Genomic DNA, 24,085 nt, shown 5'->3' with positions numbered 1-24,085 from the left:
CTTCACTCACTCACTCACTCATTCACGCTTCCTGGTGCCAAGATGAAAGTGGTGCAATAGTTCTGCAATTGTGGACTCTTGTAACAGCTGTTCAGTTTTAGCTAAATGATGATTTGCATTTTTACCGCACCTTTTCCCCAAAGAGATGAAGGCATTTTACATTCAGTAATAAGGCCTAAGATGAATTGCAACCAACGCAACGTGCTTAGTGTGCTAAACAACACTCCTGTAGGGGAAAAAATACAGAACATTGCTAATATACCCTTGACTAACACTGGTAAATACACGAGCCCGGGCATGCATTGAGAAAGAGATTAAAATTGTGCAAAACTGCAACAGCAGTCAATATTTTGCTTCTACAGCCGGTGTAATTTGCTTTTTGGACTGCTGGCAGTATAGCTGAAGCTGCCCCACAAAACAAAACAAAACAGAACCAAAACCCAGAAACTTAAACTATCACAGCCACGTTCACCAAGTTAACAGTACTATTTCTAGTTTACATTTGGATCTCTTCATTCTGTAGGTGGCATGGATAAACAACCAAACAACAAACGTAATTCTACCGCGAGAAGGGAGAAGCTCCGTGTTATCGCTGAGCGTCATAGGTTCTTTTATTTACCTTTGACGATACAACTTACAGATGTTACACGTTTAAAAAAAAATCCACCCAAGATGTCAGGAAACATTTTCCTCAGTCACTTCACCTCACCTGGCGTCTCAGCCACCTAGACCTACGCTCTGCTTCGCCGTCAGGTCGCCTCGGGCAAGGAGGGTGCAGTAAACAGCGCCCACACAAGAACCCAGAATGAGGCGGTTTCCCGTCTCTTCCGCCAAGGCTCTGTGGATGTGGGTTTTTGATAACCTACCAGTCTTCTCAGCCCCGCTTCTCGCTCAAGCCAGAAAAAAAGCGAGAAAACAGCAAGGGTAAAGAAAACCAGCAAGACCCCGGCCTCCGTGCGGGCACCGCGACACGACGCGGCGCACGGGAGGGCGGGGCCAAGGCGCGGCGCTGGAGCTCCGCCCCGCCACCGCCCCGCCTCCTTCCCCTCACCCCAACCCTCCGCACCCTGGAGTGACTGACTCCCGCCAGCCCCTCCACGTCAATCAACCCTCCTCCTTCTCGCACTCTCTGCACCTTGTTATTAATCTCAATACGGATATCGCCCGGACGCCTTTGCCCCGGCCTTCGGGGGTGTGAACGTGTGTGAGCGAGAGCGAAGGCACCGAACGCTGGCGTCTCTGTTCAACCTCGGCCCCAGCAGCACCCGGCGCAGCGGCAACCCCCGCAGCGGCGGCAGCCCCAGCGCCAGGAGGCCAAGGCCAAGGCCAGGCTCTGCGTGGCTTTCGGAGCAATAGACGCGGCTCCGGCCCTGCAGGGGCGCAGCTTCCTTCGGCTGGGGCCTTCGCGTCGGCGGCCGCGGTCGCGGGGCCTCTCCTGCGCGCCCGGGGTCACTGTCCTCGAAGCCCGGCGGCGCGGCCCTAGTCCCCCTTCCCGCCCCCCGGTCCGTCTCCTTCTCGCTCCCTTCAGCTGTCCTCCGGGCCGCCGCCTCTGCCGTTCGTCAGGCGGCCCGGCCCGGCCCGCCCGCCCCGCATCCCCTCCGGCCGGTGCCTCTCCCCCCGGCGGGCTGCCTGCATGTCTTTGCTGCCCTCAGCCCCGCCGCCACCGCCGCCGCCGCCTCCCCCGCCGCCGCAGCACCAGCACCAGCCGCCCCGTCGCCGCCGCCGCCGCCGCCGCCCGGACCCCGGCGCGCTGAATGCAGGTGAGGAGGGGGCGCGGGTCCCCCACGACCCTGGGCCCGGGTTCCCTGCGCGCCCGCCCGCGAGCCCCTGGTCCGGGCCCGGTGTGCCGCCGCGGCTTCCCCTCGGGGCGGGCGGGGGCGAGGCCCGCCGTGAGTGTTTGTGTTTGCGTCTGCGGCCGCGGCTGTGGAGGGGAAGCATCTGTGGGGGCCTGGTGCGCGCGCGCGCGCGTGTTTGTGTGTGTGTGTGTGTGTGTGTGTGTGTGTGTGTTTCCCCTGCCGCGGGGAAATGGCTGCTGTTGCTTCTTCTGGGCCAGAGGAAGAGCATGAGGTAGAGTGTTCTTGTGCCGCGGAGTAGGATCGAGAGTGTTGGGGAGAGGAGCGCTTCCCCGGGGAAATGAGGTGGGAGAGGGACAAATGTGCGTGTGGGTGTGCGAGTTGGGACTTTGGCGGGCGGGGAGGCGGCCCGAGGACCCGCGGCGAGTGGGTGTGTGTCGGGTGACTGGAGGGGGCGGCGGGGCCGACCCGCGTCCCTTCAGAAGAGGGCGAAGGTTCTGGGGTGTGTGTGTGTGTGTCGACGGTGGCCCGGCCCCGGGACCCCAGAGTGGCGTGTCCCTCCCGCCTTGTGGCCGAGGCTCCCGAGCCTCGCAGGTGAGAGCTGCTCGGCGGGAGCCGGTCGGTGAGGGCTGAGTGAGTGCGGCACACGCACGGCAGCGGGGCTGGGAGGGCTGCGGGTCGGCGCCGCGCCGCCGTTCTCGGGGCCGCCGTTCCCCGGGCCGCGGCAGGAAGCGCGCCGGCCTGCAGCGCGGCCTAACCGCCTGGGCGCCCGCCCGCCTCCCCGGACGCCTCCCGGGACGCCGAGCCCGCCCGAGACCACGTCGCTGCCTCCGGCCTGGGCAGGTGAGGGTCGGAGGCGGGACGCGCGGATTGCCGTCGCCGTGGCCGCCTCCGCGTCTCCTGAGGAGACGAGAAGGCTTATTTTGGCGTTCCGACTGCAAGCCTTCCCCCGGCCGCCTGTGGGACCCGAGGGAAAGTGAATTAGAAGTCAGTCTTGGGAATACGTGGTGTCGAGGTCCCTTCTTTTCATCCTTCCCCTAAGGCTGTGTGGAAGGACTGAGTAAATATTTTGGATTTTTGTTGCAAATACTTTGTCGTTGGTATGATATTTGTTTTTAAATTAGACAAACATTTTCTTGGAAGGGCCGAGGAAGAAAGGGAAACTGGCTTCCCTGGCCTCTGGTGTTGGTGGGATTGGATGGATTTTGTGCATTTGAAGTTGTTTTATCCTGCCTCCTAGGGGGAAAGGCGTGTACGCGCCGAGCTGAGGAGCTGGGCGAGGAAGAGGAAGTTACTGGTGCTGTCATCCTCCTCAACTCGGCGGTATTGAGCTTAGACTAAACGTTTAGGTGGATTGTGTACAAGGAGTTTAGCTGAGCCGTTTGTACACATTGGAAGCACAGTGTTACATTTTACCGTATTGCCTCTATTTATCTTGTCAGTCAAGATAGGCACAACAAACACGTTTTCCTCAGTCTCCAAAAACTAGATCAAGCAGCCTCTGTTGTCTACTCAGTATGTGCTCCTCGAAAACTAGTTTGAGAATAGTCTAAGCAAAATTCAGTTGTAAAGATAAACCTGCTGCCAATAGGTGTACAGTGCATTTCAGAACCAATTACAAATGGACTTTGGATAATTATTTGCTAATGTACGTTTCTACTCCAACCTCATTACATTTGTATGTAGTTAGATCATTTAGCTAGAATCCTACTATGGATAAAATCATAACACAGATTCTATCCTTGTAGGCCATGCTCTGTGTCATGACCAGAGATTGCTCTTTGCACCTGGTCTCACAAAGAAATACTGTATGCTGTTCACTGGGAAATAGAGGGAAGAGAAGGAGGGGCAAAGAGTTGTTTTCTATTACCACTACTGGAAAAACATTTAAGACAGGTAGTAGGGAAAAGGACTTGTTTTACAGACTTCAGGTAGCATCCCAGCTGTGTCATTTTTCTTAGCTTTTTGACCTTAAGCAACATATCTACTATCTATAAGCCACAGTTTTATCAGTCACAGAGAGCTAATACCTTTATAGTAAGGTCGTTTTGAAAATAGAATGTGAAAACATACGTTTGGCATATAGTAGATACTTAGATAAATTTTAGTTCTGCCTCCTGCAGCCCTGACTATGGGCATTGAAGAGCCTTTGCAAGCACAAATACTGATTAATTATTTAGAGCAAAATTAAGTATAAGATTAAAAAAATTAACTATAAGATTAAAAAAAAACTTTCAGAGTCCTTCAGTATACAAAAGGTATATATAAACAACTTTAATGTATATGGTAAGTCTTTTTTTCTAGAAATAAAAATGGTCATTAAAATAGCGTAGTTAAAAATAATAATAATATATTTTCATGTTTTAAAATAGATCATCTCTCAGTTTCATTATTATTTATAATTTTTTCTTTGTTGCCCTGGAAAAAAAAATTTCAACCTCTGTATAACACATACATGTTTCCATACAGTTAAACATTAAAAAAGATCAAGGAACCAAAGTTCATATAGATACCCAAAGTTAAATGCTACAAAAAGTACTAGCTCATGTTGACTGATTTTGGTAAATAAAACCTCTTAGAATATTTTTCTGAATAGAAGCTAAAATCCTCTGTCAACTTAACTTTCAATAACTTTCCATTTTTATTATTTTGCCTGGAGTAGGAAATGTGTTCATTAAATTTTAACTGTGATGTGTGCAAAAAATGTTATGGAGAGGTATGGAATTTAAGGTAAAGACAACAGAAAAGTAAATTTAAGGCTTCTTTTTGTTTTGGGTAAAAATAGGACAAAGAGAATGTGGGAGTTTCATTGGTTTAAATTTGTCATGTCCCTATTTACAAACGCCAGGTTTCCCAGTAGGGCTTATGTAATTTATTTGTATCAATAATGATAAGAAAAAATCTTATTTTCTAAAATTCAAACCAAAATTTCAACACATTTAGTATAAATTTTATGCATATTTATATATAAAAATTTCTGTGAAGGTTAGAGTCACAGGATCGGAAGGGGGAAGCTCTCATCATTGAGGTGCTTGAAGTTTTATAAATAACTAGGGGCAACCTTATTAGAATGCAAAATGTGATTTTTTGAAAGTGTGTGTTGTAGGAGTGTGTATTTACATTGAACAGAACCTTCTGCCATGTGATTATATTTATGGAAAAATTCTTGCCTTAAAACTATAAAAGATACTTTTTAATACCTTAGAAACAATGAAATAGAAATGAATTTGCTCTTATTTAGTATTTGATAAAGTAATTTTCATTGGACTTTATGAATTAATTTAAAAGACTTCATAATTTTTTTTTGATTTGGGAGAATTGGGAAGAACATTTCTCTGTAATAATCATGAAAACATGATATTGAACTATAAAGGTATTTGGATATGAAGTGGAAGTACTAAGGCTATTATTTAGACTAAAGGAATTATGTTACAACAAAGTCAAGGTGGAAAGTTGTTTAGGTTTTAAAATTTAATGTTACTTAAATGGGCTATTAAGCAATCTTTCCAAAGTATCTGTTATTAATGTCTTTAATTAGGGGGAATTGAAATACTTAGGAATTTCTGCGTGTATTACTTTGGGTAATGCTAATTAGAGTAATAAATACATTCCAAAATTTCAGTGGCATAATGCAAAGAAGTTTACTTGCTTTCATGACAGTTCCAGTGCAGGTGGCACTGGTTAGCAGGTTTGTTGTGGCTTTCCTCCATGTTGTAATTTGGGGACTCATACAACTTACATCTTGGGACTCCACCATTCCTTAGGGCCTTGGAGTCCTGCCTATTGCCAGAAGACCCTTTCTTAAGAAACTCTAGGCCGGGCACGGTGGCTCACACTTATAATCCCAGCACTTTGGGAGGCCGAGGCAGGTGGATCCCGAGGTCAAGAGATCGAGACCATCCTGGTCAACATGACGAAACCCCGTCTCTACTAAAAATACAAAAAAATTAGCTGGGCATGGTGGCGCGCACCTGTAGTCCCAGCTACTCGGGAGGCTGAGGCAGGAGAATTACTTGAACTCGGAAGGCGGAGGTTGCGGTGAGCTGAGATTGTGCCATTGCACTCCAGCCTGGGTAGCAAGAGTGAAACTCCGTCTCCAAAAAAAAAACAAAAAAAATAAACTCTAGACTTAAATGATAAACATTCCTTTAAATTTCATTGGCAAGTTTTGTCACAGAGTCTTTTTTGAATACAAGGGGGGTGGGAAATGTCCCTGGCTGGTGGAAAGCTTGGCTGTCTCTGCTGCAAGGGGCATTTCATGGTGTTATTTTAGATGTTAGCATATATTTATGAAATTACATCCAAAAGGTGAATTATGATTGTTAAGATTTGCTTTCCATCTTCAAAGAGTAAAATTGTATGTGAGTGGAGAGTGGTAGGGAGAGGAGAAAAGGGAAAAGAGTAAGAGTCACAGGAGTGGGAAAGGGAAGCTCTCATCATTGAGGGGCTTAAATGATAAGTGAATTTCCGTAGCTATTTATAGATGCAAATTTTTTCGGAGAACATTAGAGTTGGATTCTGTAACCTTTAGTGGGTCTCTCCTGTACTATCCAGTTATTGATCGTCATTGTGGTTTAATGAGTTCTGGCAATTTGAGTTATTTTTCTTTGTATTTTGAAATCAATTCAGGTCAGTAGGACAAAACTCTGAATTTCAGTTTCTGGGTATAGTTTCATAGGAAACACATTTTTTGAATTTTCTTCCTCTGCTAATTGGGATAGATTATTATTATTATTACTATTATTACTACTACTACTTTGAGGAAATCTCATTTAGTTGGACCTTCACATATTCTCTTGTTTGTTGCTGCAGTTTTTGTAATTCTAAAGTTATTAAAATTAATTATGTGTGAGCCTTAAACCAGAAAACAATAAAATCATCAAGTAAACAACAAAGACTTGATTATTAATTTGTGTTCATGCTTCCTGATGAAAATACTACAACTTTCTTTTACTAACTGCACTAACACTGGACCTCTAATACAGTAAATGGAATTTTTTAACCAGACAACTTTAATTTTAATTGAATCACGATTTATTCTTTCTTTTCAAAATTTTTTGATAGAGACGAGTTTTCACCATGTTGGTCAGGCTGGTCTTGAACTCCTGACCTGGTGATCCGCTCGTCTTGGCCTCCCAAAGTGCTGGGATTACAGGCGTAAGCCACTGTGCCTGGCCATAATTTATTCTTTCATTGCCCAGGATCATTATTATGTGAAACCTCAGCTCTATGTCACCTTTACTTATTTTTATTCTAAGAGTTTGGTTAGGCATCTCTGGGAGTTACATATAATCTCTTAATTTCCCAAAAGGAAGATTTTGGAGTAGTCTGGTTAACTTCTCTACGGTAAATACTTCTAATATTTTGCATCTTGAAAATTAAAAACCTAATCTGAGGACCCATTCTGTACCCATTATTGTACCCAGTTCTAAAGAGAAGTATGAAAGATGTAGAAGAGACTCTAGCATAGCTTAGTTTGTCAGTAAGGGAGATAAAGCATATAATTTAGATATTTCAAAACAATTAAACTAGTGCAAGTCAATATGATATAAACTGTTTACAGGCATTCTGAGAGGGAGTAACAAAATGGAATGTCAGTTGGGTCAGGAATCACTTAAAGGGTTGCTTGTTTTTTTGGACAACTTTTATGAGGTATAGTTTAGATACCTTAGAAGTAATCCATTTAAAGTATGCAACTCAGTAGTTTTTAGTATATTTACAATTGTGCAACCATCAGCATAATTGATTTTAGAACATTTTCATCACTTAAAATACAAATTCTATATCCTTTAAGAGTCACCCTTCATTCTCTTATGCCTGTAGATGTAGGCAATTACTATCTCCTTTCTCTATTTGGCCAATTTTGGACATTTTGTACAAATGCAATCTTAGTATGTGGTCTTTTATGATGGGCATCTTTCACTTACCGTGTTTTCACAGTTCATCCGTGTCATAGCGAGTGCTTCATTCTTGTAATGGCTGAATAGTATGCCACTGTAAGAATACACCACATTTATCTATTCATCAGCTGATGGACATTTGGGTTGTTCCAACTTTTTGGCTATTTATAAATCTTGCCGCTGTGAACATTCATGTACAAGTTCTTGTGTATGTATGTTTTGAATTCTTTTGGGTGTGTACCTAAGAATGGAATTGCTGGAACATATGCCACTTTGTGTTTAAACTTTTGAGGAACTTCTAAACTTTTCCAAAGCAGCCTCAGTATTTTACATTTCTGCCAGCAGTGTATGAGAGCTCTAATATATCTACTTCGTGCCAATAATTGTTATTACATCCTTTTTTGATCTTAGCTCTCCTAGTGGGTGTGATTTGATCCTGGTTTTGATTTGCATTTCCCTGATGGCTAATGATGCTTTTTATGTGCTTTTGGCCATTTGTATATCCTCTTTGCAAAGAAATGTGTGAAAAGACTCAAATTCTTTGTCCATTTTTATAATGAGTTTTTTAAATTATTGAGCTGTAAGAGTCTTTTATATTCTCTAGATGTGTCCCTTATATATGATTTGCAAATATTTTCCCCCATTTTGTAAGTTGTCTTTTCATTTTTGTGGTGGTGTCATTTGAGGAACAAATGTTTTTAGCTTGATGAAGTGAAATTGTTATTATTTTTGCTGTTCTTTTGGTGTCATATCTAAGAAATCATTGCCTAATCTAAGGCCACAGAGATTTACCTCTGTGTTTTGTCCTGACAGTTTTATAGTCTTAACTTTTCCATTTAGACTTTGATCCATTTTGAGTTAATTTCTGTATATGGTCTGTTGTAGAGGTCTAACATTTCTTTACATGTGGATATTCAGTTTCCCCAGTATTATTTATGAAAAGACTGTTCTTTTTCCATTGAATTGGGTCATCACCCCTGTCCAATATTAATTAACTGTAAGTATGAGGATTTGTTTCTGGGCTTCTAATTTTATTTCCTTGATTTATATGTATGTCCTTATCCATATATGTATGATCTTAACTACTGTAGCTTTGTAATTGAGAAGTCTGAGTCCTCAAACCTCTCAAACTTTTTCTTTTTGAGAAGAAAAAAAGAAAGACTCTTTTTTTCTTTTTTAAGATTGTTTTGGCTGAGTCTCTTGTATTTTCATATCAATTTTAGGATCAGCTTCTGCAAAGAAGTCAGCTGGAATTTTGATAGGGATTGTGTTAAATCTGTACATCAGTTCTGGGACCACTACCATCTAAATATTAAGGCTTCCTGTCCATGAACATGGGATGTTTTTCTATTTACTTAGATCTTCTAGTGTCAACAGTGTTTCATAGTTTTTGGAATGTAAGTTTCATACTTCTGTTGCTGCATTTCTTCCCAAATATTTTATTTTATTTTATTTTTTTGAAACAGAGTCTCTCTCTGTCACCCAGGCTGGAATGCAGTTGTGTGATCTCAGCTCACTGCAACCTCCACCTCCTGGGTTCAAGCGATTCCCCTGCCTCATCCTCCCGAGTAGCTGGGACTACAGGTGACCACCACCACACCCAGCTGATTTTTGTATTTTTATTAGAGATGGGGTTTCACCATATTGGCCAGGCTGGTCTTGAACTCCAGACCTTGTGATCTGTTTGTCTTGGCCTTCAGGAGTGCTGGGATTACAGGTGTGAGCCACCACGCCTGGCCTTTTTCTTTTAGGTGATATTGTAAATGGAATTTTAAAAAATTGGGTTTTTTTTTTTTGCATAGCAAGTGTATAAAAATACACTTGATTTATATGTGTTGATCTTGTACTCTGCATCCTTGCTGAATTTCTTAGTTCTAATAGTTTTTAAATAGATTCCATAGGATTTTCTACATACAGATACCATGTCACCTGCATACAAATGAAGTTTCAATTATATTTTTCCAATATGGATGCATTTTAGTTTATTTTCTTGCTTAATTGCCCTGGGTAGAACCTCCAGAACATTATTGAAAATAAGTGTCAAGAGAAGACACTTGACTCGCAGCAAATTCTTGTCTTGTTCCCAATCTTAGGGGGAAAACATTCAGTCTTCTACCATTAAGTATGATGTTAACTGATATTTTTTTAACTGCTCCTTGTGGAGAAGGGCTAGCCCATAGACAGGCAGTGTGCAGAAGGTAGTGAGCTGTAAATTTTTCATTAATAGCCTTTATCAGGTTGAGGAAGTTCATTTCCTAGTTTGTTGAGAGAGAGAGAGAGAGAGAGAGAGAGAGAGAGAGAGAGAGAGTCTGTGTGTGTCTGTGTTAGGACTAAGTTTTGAGGGAAGTATGAAATGTGGATTAGAAAAGCAAAGATGCTATGTCAGTTAATAAGTGACAGATAATAATGTTTAACTTGCTGGAGGAAGGGGGCTAGATTTTCCTCATTTTCTCTCTTTTTTCCTTCCTTCCTTCCTCACTTCTTTCTTGGTCTTTAATCATCTTCCCATCACTCCACATGCACATTTGGAGAGGACTTAATCTTTTACTGATGATCTGAATGATTCAGGTTTCTTAAGCAGTGGAAAGTATTGTTTCTTTTGAAAAATATTTAATAAAAATTGTGTGGAGAATTTCTTACTGAGTAGCTTGATAGCTAGGTTTGGAGGGCATCAGAGAGGAAACCAAATCTTAAGTGCTAACCATGAACTTAAAAAGAAGTGAACACAATGGAATACTTCAGCCATAAAGAATTAAATCCATCTTCAAAAAGAATGAAATCCTGTCTTTCTTGGCAACTTGGATGGAACTGGAGGACACTGTGTTAAGTGGAATAAGCCAGGAACATAAAGGTAGAACACCACATATTGTCACTTATAGGTGGAAGCCAAAAAAAGTTGATCTCATAGAAGTAAAAAGTAGAAAAGAGGATTCTAGAGGCTGGGAAGGATGGGGGAAGAGGGGCTAGGAAGAGAGATTATTAAAGGCTACAAAATTACAGCTAGATGGGGAAGTAAGTTCTAGTGTTCTATAGCACTGTAGAATGACTATAGTTAACAGTATTATTAGGTAGTTTCAAATAGCTAGAAGGAAAATATTGAATGTTCCAAATGCAAAGAAATGATAAATGTTTGAGATGATGGGTATGTTAATTACCTTCATCTGATCGCTATACATTGTATGTGCAGAAACATCACTGTGTACCCCATACATATATACAATTATGTTCCAATTAAAAAAATTTAAAAAGTAAGCAAACTTTGCCATATTGGGGTTGTGGTTAATAAAAAAATTTATGTTTAATATACTTTGAATCTAGCTCTCAGTTGATGTTCCCCCACCCTAAACATTTCAGCATCAATAGCTTTGTTTCTATACATATTCTTTATAATTTTCTAAAAAATTTAACAAATTTCATAGGAAACTTTGTTCAGAAAGGTAAAGTTGTGTTTCACTTTGATGTGGCGATTACTCTTTGTTTACTTTTAGAAATTTTAATTGTGTTCCCATGCAACCACATTTTGATTAAATATTTGAAAAAATTTTTATTTTTGTCTTTCACATATCTCTCTCAGAAGTTAAGATAACTTTGAGTTTAGCTAAGAATATTTCTGTTAACAAAATTTTTGTTTTGTATTCTTTTTTGTAGCAGGATTATTAGTTTTCATTAATTCTTTTTAGTCCACTTAAAAATTTTGGTACAGATAAAATTTATAATTATTTTAAAAGAAGTAAGCAGTTTGTTTTGCTCTATGAGAGACTCATCATTTGTACTGAATAAATGCCTGGTAATTTTGGGCTTTCAAACACTGTTTTCATTTATTAACAATTGAAATTGGTGACACAAAATAGAGATTTAAACACTTTATGTATCTTATATTAATCTTTTGCAGAGAACCTCCCTCTGTAATCTTAAAGTGTAAACTCTATTTTTCCCTTTCCCATATTACTTAGTTTTCCTAAATGAGTAACATAAATTAGTTATGTAATACCAGCTACAAATACTGCTAAAAGAATAGAACTAAGTTTAGTATATACCAATCTTAATGTCTCTCTATACAAAGACTTTGTTGGTACGTCATGTATCCATTCCTTTCTGATCATAATGTTTATAATATTTAACAAAGCAAAACCCAGAAATTACTTACAGGGTATGTTCTTGTATAGGCTCATATTTAGTACAGTCTTCTGCAACATCTACATATAATTTTATGAAACAACATAATGTCAGTTATGTACAGAATGGTAGCCTTGAAACACTATAAGAATTTGAATCATCAAAAGTATAACCTATTAATATTTATTAAGCTTCTATTTGTTTTAGACTATTGTATTCAGGGTTCTGGGGAATAAAAAGAAATGTAGAATAATCTTTCTGTCAGGAAATGGAACTAATATTTATTTGACTACTGAGTACCAAGGAATGTGAAAAGCCACTCCCTCCTTCCCTTTAAATGTGTAATTTAAATTAGTCTTCATGAAAATCCTGTCAGAGAGGCAGTATGATTCTCATCCTGAATCTGGTTAAGAAAGTGAGCCTTGGATCCTCTACTTTCTAGCTCTGTGGAAACTCACTGAACTTCTCCATGCTTCAGTTTTCTTATCTATAATAGGGAGATAATATTTCTTATCTCACTGAGTTGTGTGAGGATTAAATGATGTAATACTGCAAAGTGTTTAGAACATTACCTGGCACATTCATAATTAAAAAAACAAACTAAAAAATAATGCATGTACTCTATTACTGTTTCGTATTAGGAAATAAGTTAATTAACATGCCCAAGATTACAACCAGATCTGTTTGACTTTAAAACACTTAGTTTTATACTATTATGCTTACACTTATCGGACCTTTAAGCCTGGATCTAGTAAACAAGTGAAGGTAGAATATACCAAGTGACTAACATTAAGTGCTATAACATACAGAGTACATAAAGATTTTAACCTGCAGGGATAAATAAGAGAGGAGATAGATGTTGCTCTTACCTTTATGATGAGAAGAAAGGCAGGGAAAAAATTAATAGACGACCTCAATATCTTGCTAGTCTGCAACTTCCATTATATCTCCTTTAACATCTTTTCCTTTGTATACATTGTCACCAGAGAAATCCTTGTAAAATTCTTCTTACATTGCTTAAATTCTCTACTTATAATCATTTCATAATAACAGTTTCTGTTTTCTGGTTACCTACTATGGGCTAGGATAGGAGACAGCAAGCTTCTTTTCTTTTTTCTTTTCTCTTTTTTTTTTTTTATCTTTTCTCTTCTTTCTCTTTTCTGTTCTTTCGATGGTGGAGTCTCACTGTCACTCAGGCTGGAGTGCAGTGGCACAATCTTGGCGCAACCTCTGCCTCCCGGGTTCAAGCGATTCTCCTGCCTCAGGCTCCTGAGAAGCTGAGGTTACAGATGCACACCACCACACCTGGCTAATCTTTGTATTTTTAGTGGAGATGGGGTTTCACCATGTTGGTCAAGCTGGTCTTGAACTCCTGACCTCAAATGATCCACTTGCCTCGGCCTCCCAAACTATTGGGATTACGGGCATGAGCCACCATGTCAGGCCTAGCAAGCTTTTTTCTCTAAAGGGACAGATGTAAATACTTTGGCTTTTTAGGTCATTTATGATCTCTGTTGCATATTCTTTTTGCTGTACTTTTTTGTTTTTTAACAATCCTTTATGTTTTGTTGTAATTCTTTTTTAACAATTCTTTAAAAATGTAAAAACTTCATTGCTGCCAAATCAGGCTGGATGCGGTTTATTGACTGACTCTTATGCTCAGAGATTTACCTAAACTAACTCATTTCTTCCTGTGACAATCCTGGTAAAGTTTATATTATTAATTTCTGCTTTACAGTTGAGGAAACTGAAGCTTAGAGAGGCAGATTTGATGAAGGTCAAGTAAGTGACAGACTGAGGTCATTGGAATCCCCAAACTTGTGTACTTTCCAGGATATCTTGCTGCTTCCTATTACTTTTAAATAAGATGCAAATTTCTTAGCATTATTACTATTATTATTGAGACGAAGTCTTGCACTGTTGCCCAGGCTGGAGTACAGTGGCATGGTCTTGGCTCACTGCACCCTCTGCCTCCTGGGTTCAAGTGATTCTCCTGCCTCAGCCTCATGAGTAGCTGGGATTACAGGCTCATGCCACCATGCCCGGCTAATTTTTTGTGTTTTTAGTAGAGACGGGTTTCACGGTGTTGGCCAGACTGGTCTCGAACTCCTGATCTTGTGATTCTCCCACCTCGGCCCCACAAAGTGCTGGGATTACAGGTGTGAGTCACCACACCCAGCATTTCTTAGTATATGTAAGGGCGATGTTGATCTTGTCTTTGCTTGCTTTTCTAGTTTTCGTATTTGTTATTTCTCTCTCTCACGTATTCCCCAGCTTAGCTGTAGTGAATGACTTATAGCCTATATATGCCTACAATACTTTATACTTTATGACCTTATTGATTTCTTTAATAATCTACTTCTGGTACTCCCTACTCTGGGAAACCTTACTTGGTACTTCCAGTCTTTGCTTTATGATCTTTTTCTGTGCTCCTCTAGCATTCTGTGCATTTTCATTCATAACACTTACACATTGTCTTGTGTTTAACTTTGGTTTATGTCTCTGTTTTGCATTAGACTGTGAGGGTTTTTTTTTTTTAAGAGTTGGAGATCTTGCTATGTTGCCCAGGCTGGCGTTGAACTCCTGAGCTCAACAGAGCCTCCCGCTGTAGCCTTAAACTGTGAGGTTTTTTTTTTTTTTTTTTTTTTTTTTGAGATGGAGTTTCGCTCTTGTTACCCAGGCTGGAGTGCAATGGCGCGATCTCGGCTCACCGCAACCTCCGCCTCCTGGGTTCAAGCAATTCTCCTGCCTCAGCCTCCCAAGTAGCTGGGACTACAGGCGCATGCCACCATGCCCAGCTAATTTTTGTATTTTTAGTAGAGACGGGGTTTCACCTTGTTGACCAGGATGGTCTCGATCTCTTGACCTCATGATCCACCCGCCTCGGCCTCCCAAAGTGCTGGGATTATAGGCGTGAGCCACCGCACCCGGCCAAACTGTGAGATTTTTAAGGGCACAGATGATACATGCCTCACCTCTGTAGCTTAAATGTTTGATACATAGTAGGGCTTAATACAGTGTTTGGCGTGTAGTAGGGAATCGGAAAATGTTTATTAAATGAATGAATAATTAAATGGCATTACAGACGTGGAAATAATATCAACAGATCTATAATTGCAGAAAAATGAGTCCAGGTTCAAGGGTGGTGAGTGGGAAGATAAGTAAATTTCCCATTAACTTCTAGGGCTTGAGTGGGAACATGAGGTTAATAAGGCAAATTGGAGCATGATCATGGAGGGGGGCTTGAATACCTGGGTAAGGAATTTTAATTTTGTTCTGGAGTCATTGATACAAAGATTTCAACTCTAGAGCACCAAGCGGTTTTTAAATTCAAAACCTCAGGTCTCTTATTAATGCATAAATTTTATGTTGTAATATTGCTTTAGATATTTTATAGAACATTTATTACCTATACAATTGTTTTATTTAATAGATACTGCCAGATGTAGCTCTGGAATATCATAATTATTAATACTACTACAAAAGACATTGGCCCATGGAATGATTTTGAGCAGGTTGGTGTCAGGTGACAGTTTGAAATTAGTATCTTTTTTTTTTTTTTTTTGAGATGGAGTTTCACTCTTATGCCTAGGCTGGAGTACAATGGTGCGATCTTGGCCCACTGCAACCTCTGCCTCCTGGGTTCAAACGGTTCTCCTGCCTCAGCCTCCTGAGTAGCTGAGATTACAGTCATGCACCACCATGCCTGGCTAGTTTTGTATTTTTAGTATAGATGGGGTTTCTCCATGTTGATCAGGCTGATCTTGAACTGCCAACCTCAAGTGATCCACCTGCCTTGGCCTCCCAAAGTGCTGAGGTTACAGACATGAGCCACTGTGCCTGGCCTGAAATTAATTTTTTAAGAAGATTAATTTAGTTGAGATATTCAGAATCAGCTGGGGAGATGAGACTGGGAAGAAGGAAGCCTTTTAAAAAAAGTTAAAATATAAAGTGATAAATAGATCTATGTTGGTTGGGATGGAAAAAAAACTTCCAGGTGAAATTAATAATTGAATATGAGGAAGTCAGAGACAAGAAAAATGGAAGAGGCAGGTCAAGGAAAGAAATTGTATATTTTGTGTTAGTTAAATTGATTGCTGTGAATTCTATTGGAGTGATCTCTATTGTTGCCGGAATTTGGGCTCTACTCACTTTATGCTTGCATAAGTAGAATATCCTCATTATTGGTTTCCCTTTCTGCTGCTAATTCATGAATTCTTAATCTTTGGTGCTGTGGGCCTTTTGGCAGTCTGGAGAAGGCTGTGAATTCTTTGTAGTAAAACAATTTTAAATGAGTGAAAGAAAGTTAGTAGGACTTAAAAGGAACTTGTTATATTGAAATGCCAAAATATATAAAACAAACCAATTTGTGATACAGTAATATATATGCTTCTCTGTTAATATGGTTAAGTAACATCTAGCAATGAGTCTAATAATTACCATAATTTTGGAGTACTGGTACATATAGATGATATTTTGAGATTTCTGTATCAACTATAATATGAAATGACAATGTAATTCTGTTAGTGACAGAAATCACAGGTACTGTTAATACTATTATGGTAGATTGTTTAGGTTTGTGTGAAAATTTTGGAGATTAGTGCAAATAGTGATGTAATTTTTTTTCTATATACATTCACAGGTTCGATTTATGGAACTCAGGTTAATTGTCTTTGCTTGTATTGTCTCCTGTTTTACTCTCGTCTATGTATTTTTGTCATAGTAATGTACTTTTCTTTGCAGATGGTAGTATTTTTATTGCATCATGTCTGTTTTGAATATGTGCTCTTTGTAAAAAAAAATTCAGATGATACTAAAATACATAATTTTCTGGTTATCCTGCTTCATGGAGATCAAGCTTGTTAGTAATATAATATATACAGTAGTCTCTTGGTATAGAGGGGATTGGTTCCATGACCCTTGTGCATGCCTAAATCTATGCATACATACTCAAGTCTTACCATGTATACATATGAAAAATTGGCCCTCTGCATACGTGGGTTTCTCATCTCACGAGTGCTATATTTTCTATCTGTGTTTGGTTGAAAAAAGTACCCATATGAGTGAACCTGTGCAGTTCAAACCCATGTTGTTCAAGGCTCAGCAGTAGTACTGTTACCTGTTTCTGGGCAATATATACTTATGTAACCACAAAAACATAACAGAGATGATTCATACTGTATATACTTTTTTAAAGTTTGCTTTTCTTCATTTGAAAACATCTGTTTTTCATTAATAGATATACCTCATGCTTTAAAAAATAGGATAAAAAATTAGAGATATGTATTACATAACACAAACATTCACCATTTTAAAGTGTGTATTTCAGTGGTTTTAGTACATTCACTGTGTTGCGAACCACCACTACTAGCGAATTCCAGAACATTTCCATAACCCACAAAAGAAACCTCATATTTAATATCAGTTAGTTTCAGTTCCCCCATCCATTGATAGTTTCCACTCTACTTTTTTCTCTATGGATTTGTTTCTTCTAGGCATTTAATATAAACAGAATCATATAATATGTGACCTTTTGTGTCTGCTTTTTTTACTTAGCATATTTTCAAGATTAATTCATGTTGTAGCATGTAACATTCCTTTTTATGGGTGAACAATATATTATCATACTTGGTTATTATGTTTATTTCTTTTGCTTTTCATGTATATGTTTTTGTGAGGACGTACGTTTTCATTTTTCTTGAGTATGTACATAGGAATGGAATTGCCGGGTCATATGTATTTCTGTGTTTAACTTTTTGAGGACTTGACAAATTTTCCACAGTAGCAACACCATTTTACATTTCTATACCTTATGCTTTTTTTTTTTTTTTTTTCTCTTGAGAAGGCGTTTTGCTCTTGTTGCCCAGGCTAGAGTGCAATGGTGTGATCTCAGCTCACTGCAACCTCAGTCTCCTGGGTTCAAGCAATTCTCCTGCCTCAGCCTTCTGAGTAGCTGGGACTATAGGTGTGTGCCACCACACCCAGCTAATTTTTTTTTTTTTTAAGTAGAGATGGGGTTTCACCATGTTGGCCAAGATGTTTTTGATCTCCTGACCTTGTGATGCAACTGCCTTGGCCTCCCAAAGTGTTTGGATTACAGGCATGAGCCACCGCGCCTGGCTGATTGATAATTTATTTCTGTATTTTTGATGATTGTCAACAATAATGCCGTGAAAAAACTTGTATGTACACCTTTGCACACTTTTTTAAAGTATGAATTTTTAGGAAAGTAATTGCTAGATCAAAATAATTACACATTTAAGATTTGATACATCTTGCCAGATTGCCCTTTAGAAATGTTTGATAAGATTTTACTCTCAACAATTGGGTGATGTATGTTTATTTTCCCAAACTCATATTCACATTATTAATTTTTGTCATTTCGATAACAAAAAGTCATATATATTTTAGATTTTGAAATTTTTTGACTATAGTGGAGGTAATTTTTTTTCACATTTTTCTTTGGCCATTGCATTCTTTTGTGATTTGCCTGATCATGAGCTTTACCCTAAATTTTTCTATTGGGTGTCTGTATTTTTTTCTTATTACTTACTTTGTTAAGAGCTATTTATATATTAGAAACATTACCTTGTTTCTCATGATCAATATTGAAGAGACTTTGTTTCTCATGATCAATATTGAAGAGACTTTGTTCTAGTTTTCTTGTTTATGTTTTGACTTTGTTTATGACTTTGTTCTTTGCCTTATAGACATTAAATTTTTAAAATACTGTTTATCATTCTTTTTTTCGATTCTTTTTTTTTTTTTTTTTTTTTGGAGACAAAGTTTCACTCTTGTTGCCCTAGCTGGAGTACAGTGGTCTGATCTCGGCTCACCACAGCCTCTACCTCCCAGGTTCAAGCAATTCTCCTGTCTCAGCCTCCTGAGTAGCTGGGATTACAAGCATGTGCCACCATGCCCGGCTAATTTGTATTTTTAGTTAGAGACGGGGTTTCTCCATGTTGGTCAGACTGGTCTCAAACTCCTGACCTCAGGTGATGCAGCTGCCTCGGCCCCCCAAAGTGCTGGGATTACTAGCATGTGCCACTGCACCTGGCCCTATCATTCTTTATAAAAGGCCTCTGCCTTGCTTAGAGTAAGTTTTCTGTACCTCGAGATTATAAAATACTTTTTCTGCATTTCCTTGTGGGAATGTCTAAAATTTGGCATGATTTAGTAGAAGCTTGGATTTTGTAGTTGGTCTTAACTATGTTCAAATTCCGGTCTAGCCACTTACTAGCTGTGAGGTGTTAGATGTCTGCACAAATTCTCTGTATTTCTCAGCTTCCTCATCTGTAAAATGATAGTTGATAGTTAGAATCTATAATTTTGATAAATTCTCTAGCATACCATCTGGGCACATACTAGGTATTCATTCAGTGCATGTTTTCTTTACTCTATCAGTTTATTTAAAATCTGGTCCAGAAGATAAGGGAGGGGAAAGTTTCAAGAAATAGTGTTGTCCTTAGTTTTCAAAGCCAGAGAAGCCATGTGGGATAAGTACTGGCTGAAAAGAAGATTGAAAATTCATTTAGTAATTAGGAAGTCATTTATGTTTAATGAAAACATTTTTTAGTAGTATAAGAGATAGCCATATTTTAATGCAAAGAGAACTAAAGCCTATATAACATACATAAAGGATATGTGCACATGCAACATATATCCATCATGATTTGTAATATCTGGGAGAAATAGTTGTAGCTCTACTCTTTTTTCTTATTGCTGGGATGCTGGTAAGAGGATAGTTAGTGCCGACATACAGTATATTTATATTGTATAAATTGTACATAAATTTAGGTAATTTTTACTATTAAGAGTTACACATTACAATATTTGTAACACACCTTACAATTTTTTATCAACCTGATTTAGAGCTGCTGTTCCATTGGAATCTTCTTAGTAGCTTTTTAATGGACTTTAATGGAATTTACACACATTCTTCACTAAATTACAATTATTTATTAACAGTGTTATATTTCTTTTGTGGAAAACAACTTTACATTTTAGAAAGAAATGGGAAATAAATGTTTACAATCTAGTAGTCATTATTTACATTTTTCTCATCTTGTTTCTTGTACTATAAGGTCTTTAGGGCAGGGGGACATAGTTTTTGCTGTGTTGCCCAGGCTGGAGTACAGTGTCTATCCACAAATGCAACCATAGTTAACTATAGCCTTGGACTCCTGACTTCAGTCCTCTGGCCTCAGCCTGTGAGTAGCTGGGACTCCAGGCACATACAGAGTGCATGACTTATAATGGGTTTTTGATAAATATTTATAAAATGTTACATTCTCCCCCTGTTACTTTTTTGTCTTTTGGTAAAATAACTTCAAAATAAAGGTTCTAAAATTTGTTAAGAGATAACTCTTCCTCAAGTGGAGTAATAATACACATAGATTATGTGCAATTGGGTTTTAGAAAATGATATCAAATTCTATTCCTTGACTCTTAGTAACTAACTAAAAAAATTTTTTTTAGTATGTTATATGCATACTGTCATTATTCTGTCAGCTTCAAAACAAGGAGGAGGAAATTCTTCTGTATTGGTTAGCTCAGGAGGAAGGTAATGAGTTTTAAGTAACAAAACAGGAAATTAGCTCCTCTGTGACCTCTGATGAGTTTGTGAAGTTGGCATTGTGACTGCAGGATTAAAATTGGGAAGAGCATTATATTTAGTTTGCTTTCTTGCTCTTGCAGAGTTATCTATTTACCAGGAAAACCTAGGAATCAAAGTTAAAGGCTCTGCTACCTTTGTGGGAAATAATGAACAATACTCTTCCTTCTGCTGGCAAAATCTGGGTGTCTGTATTTTCCAATGGCTGGTTTTTGCTTTCACATAGGCTCAGAGTATCCTTTTCCTGGAACCCAGCTTGACTCAAAGCAATTGTAAGTTCTCTTGTTTTTTATCCTTTTAATCAACTATTTTAGGAGCTGTTTTAAAGTTGACACCCCTTCCCTTCTAACCTTTCTGCTCAATACAAAGCGCCACCTTCTTGGCAGTCATTTGTATAAGTAGAGTGGATACTTCTGTAGGCATTTTATTCATGCCAAAAAGTTAAGGGTTAGCTCTTTGTTTAATGCTAGTGTTTGGATCAGTGTGAGTCAGCATTGGCCTTGCCTTTCTTTTAAATCCTTTTGTAATTAAGATGTTGGTACCTTGGAACCCTTTCCTGGATGGAGCTTTTCTTTATACTTTATCAACTTTTATCTCAGACAGTTAGGTTACTAAGTTTTTTCTGTTTTACTCTACTGTTTTTAATGGAGACTTGTAGATTTTAGATATGGCTTACACACATTCTAAACCCTGGTTCTCAGAATAGTCATACTAGTTTTACCACCTCTTTACACGTCTTTTATGTTTTTCTAACATTGAAATATGGTATAATATGATTCAGATCAAAAGTATGGGATGGCTGTTATAGCTATTCTCAGACTTTCATGTTGTCCAAAACTTTGTATACAAGACTTTTTTTTTTTTTTTTTTAGGAGACAGGGTCTTGCTTTGTCACACAGGCTGGAGTGAAGTGGCATGATTATAGGCTCGTTGACCTCCTGGGCTCAAGTGATCCTCCTGCCTAAGCCTCCCAAGGAGCTAGTGCTCACTCACAGGCACATGCCACTGTGCCTGGCTACTTTTCAAAAAAAAAAAAAAATATATATATTTTTGGTAGGGATAGGGTCTCACTATGTTGCCCAGGCTGGTCTTGAATGCCTGGGCTCAAGCAGCCCTCCTACCTTGGCCTCCCAAAGTGCTGGGATTATAGGTGTGAGCCATAACACCTGGCCTTTGTATAAGACTTAATTTAAAATATTTTCCTGAAGAAATAAAAAAGCTAACGTAATTAGCTTTGTGAAAAGGATTCATTAGTTCGGTTTTTGATACTATCAAGTTCAGTTTTCAAAACCAATTTTTTGAATTAGTTTTTTTTTTGATGCAGTTCGGCACTTAGTTTATATACAGGTGATTGTTTATATAAACAAACAGATATTAAATTTGTGAAAAAATACTCAATTATTGGATTTGTTACATACTACCAGAGAGACAGAGCCTGAAATTGGAAGGTAGAAAAGGAAAAAGATGAAGGATTTTATATGAAGTGTTCAAATGTTACTTTAGTTTTTTCACATTTAAACATGTACTACATCTTTCTCTAGAGGATTTGTTACTTTGAATGAGAGTTCTCATATGCTTGGTTTATATAGATGATATGTGATCCTTTTAAAGGTACTTTTGCAACTTCTTAGTTTGGGCCTGAACATGTCCCCCCACCCACTTTTTTTTTGATACGGAGTTTCACTCTCCTCATCCAGGCTAGAGTCCAGTGGCACGATCTCAGCTCACTGCAACCTCCACCTCCCGAGTTCAAGCAGTTCTCCTGTCTTAGACTCCTGAGGAGCTGGAATTACAGGTGCCCACCACCATGCCCAGCTAATTTTTTGTATTTTTAGTAGAAACAGGGTTTCACCATGTTGGCCAGGCTGGTCTCGAACTCTTGACCTCAGGTGATCCGCTTGCCTCAGCCTCCCGAAGCGCTGGGATTACAGGTTTGAGCCACCACACCTGGCCTGAACATACTACTTTTGACTTTTTTTTTTTTTTTTTCAGTAGCAGGCTGGAGTGCAGTAGCATGATCATAGCTCACTGCAGCCTCCACCTCCTGGACTCAAGTGATCTTCCTGAGTAACTGGGACTACAGGTGCATGCCAATTTTATTTTTTTGTAGAGACAGGGACTTGATGTGTTGGCCAGGCTGGTCTTGAACTACTGGCCTCAAACAATCCTCTTACCTTGGCCTCCCAAAGTGTTGGGATTACAGTCATGAGCCACTGTGTTTGGCCTATTTAACAGTTTTCAGTTTTGGGCTATTATAAATAAAGCTATAAGAACATTTGAGTTCAGTTTAATCTTTGGGTTGATGAATGTTTTCATTTTTCTTTGGTAAATATCTAGGAGTGGAATGCCTGGGTCATATGGTAGCTGTATATTTAGCTTTTTTTGTTTTTTCTGAGATAGGGTCTTGCTCCTTCATTCAGGTTGGAGTGCAGATGTGTGATCATGGCACACTGTAACAGGCAATCCTTCCACCTTGGCTGCCTTAGTAGCTGGGATCGCAGGTACACACCACCATGCCTGGCTAATTTTTTTTTTTTAATTGAGATGGGGTCTTACTATGTTGCCCAGGCTCATGTTGAACTCCTGGCTCAAGCAGTCCTCCCACCTTGGCCTCCCAAAATGTTGGGATTATAGGTGTGAGCCACCATGCCTGGCCTGTTTACCTTTTTAAGAAATCTTCAAACTTTTTCCCAAAGTTTTACTATTTTGCATTCTCATCTGTAGTGTATGAAAGTTCCAGTTGTTTTTTTGCTTGGTTTTTAAAAAACTTTAGCCATTCTAATAGGCTGAAGCATAGAGTAGAATCTCATTGTGGTTTAATTTTCACTTCTCTAATGACTAATGACATAAGCATCTTATGTACTTTTTTACCATCAATATATCTTCTTTGGTGAAGTGTCTATTGAAATGTTTTGCTCATTAGAATTTTTTTTATTACTGAGTTTTGACTGTTCTTCATGTTGGATATACATTCTTTATCATATACATGATTTGCAAGTATTTTTTCCCAGTGTGTGAGTTCTTTTTTAAAAAATTATTTATTTATTTTAGAGACAAGATCTCACTCTGTTGCCCAGGCTGGAGTGCAATGGCATGATCATAGCTCACTGCAGATTCTGGGCTCAAGCAGTCCTACTGCCTCAGCCTCCTGAGTAGTTAGGACTACTTTAGGTGCCTGTCTATAGGTGCCCGGCTGATTTTGTATTAGTTTTGTAGAGATAGGGTCATGGTATATTTGCCCAGGCTGGTCTTGAACTCTTGGTCTCAAGTGCTCCTCCCTCCTTGGCCTCCCGAGATTACAGACAGGAGCCACCATGCCCTAGTCTATTTTCCTAATAATGTTTTTCAGAGAGCAAAAGTTCTTGATTTCGATGAAGTCTTATTTATCAGTTTTTTGTTTTATGGATCATACTTTTGTTTTGGTGTTGAAGAAATCCTTGCCAAACTCAGTCACCAAGGTTTTCTCCTGTATTTTCTTTCAGATATTTTATAATTTTGGCTTTTAAATTTAGGCGTGTGATCCATGGGCTCTTAAATTTAGGCATGTGATCCATGTTGAACATAGAGTAGTCCCACCCTTATTTATGGGGGATATATATTCCAGGACCTTCAGTGGATGCCTAAAACTGCAGTTACCACATGAATTTCTGTTGCCTTTTTCA

The 24,085-nt window shown here is 39.1% G+C and overlaps 1 protein-coding gene across 4 annotated transcripts in view; it reads left to right on the top strand.

Moving 5' to 3' along the window:
- The first annotated feature begins 1,943 nt into the window (after window positions 1–1,943).
- The window catches only part of CNOT6L (CCR4-NOT transcription complex subunit 6 like), a 107,976-nt gene continuing 85,834 nt past the window's right edge, over window positions 1,944–24,085 (top strand). Inside the window, exon 1 of one of the 4 annotated variants that reach the window (XM_064368276.1) lies at window positions 1,944–2,138. In XM_064368276.1, the coding sequence (XP_064224346.1) occupies window positions 2,134–2,138 (5 nt within the window). In that variant the 5' untranslated portion in view covers window positions 1,944–2,133. Of the gene's footprint in view, window positions 2,139–2,306; window positions 2,388–24,085 lie in introns of those variants that run through there. The other 3 variants (XM_064368263.1, XM_012446966.3, XM_064368266.1) reach the window with 3 other exon arrangements.

This window comes from Aotus nancymaae, unplaced genomic scaffold (assembly GCF_030222135.1).
Source record: "Aotus nancymaae isolate 86718 unplaced genomic scaffold, 86718_ANA_hifiasm-v0.15.2.pri h1tg000006l, whole genome shotgun sequence".
NCBI classification, from domain to species: domain Eukaryota; kingdom Metazoa; phylum Chordata; class Mammalia; order Primates; family Aotidae; genus Aotus; species Aotus nancymaae.
This window is presented reverse-complemented; position numbering and strand designations above follow the sequence as displayed.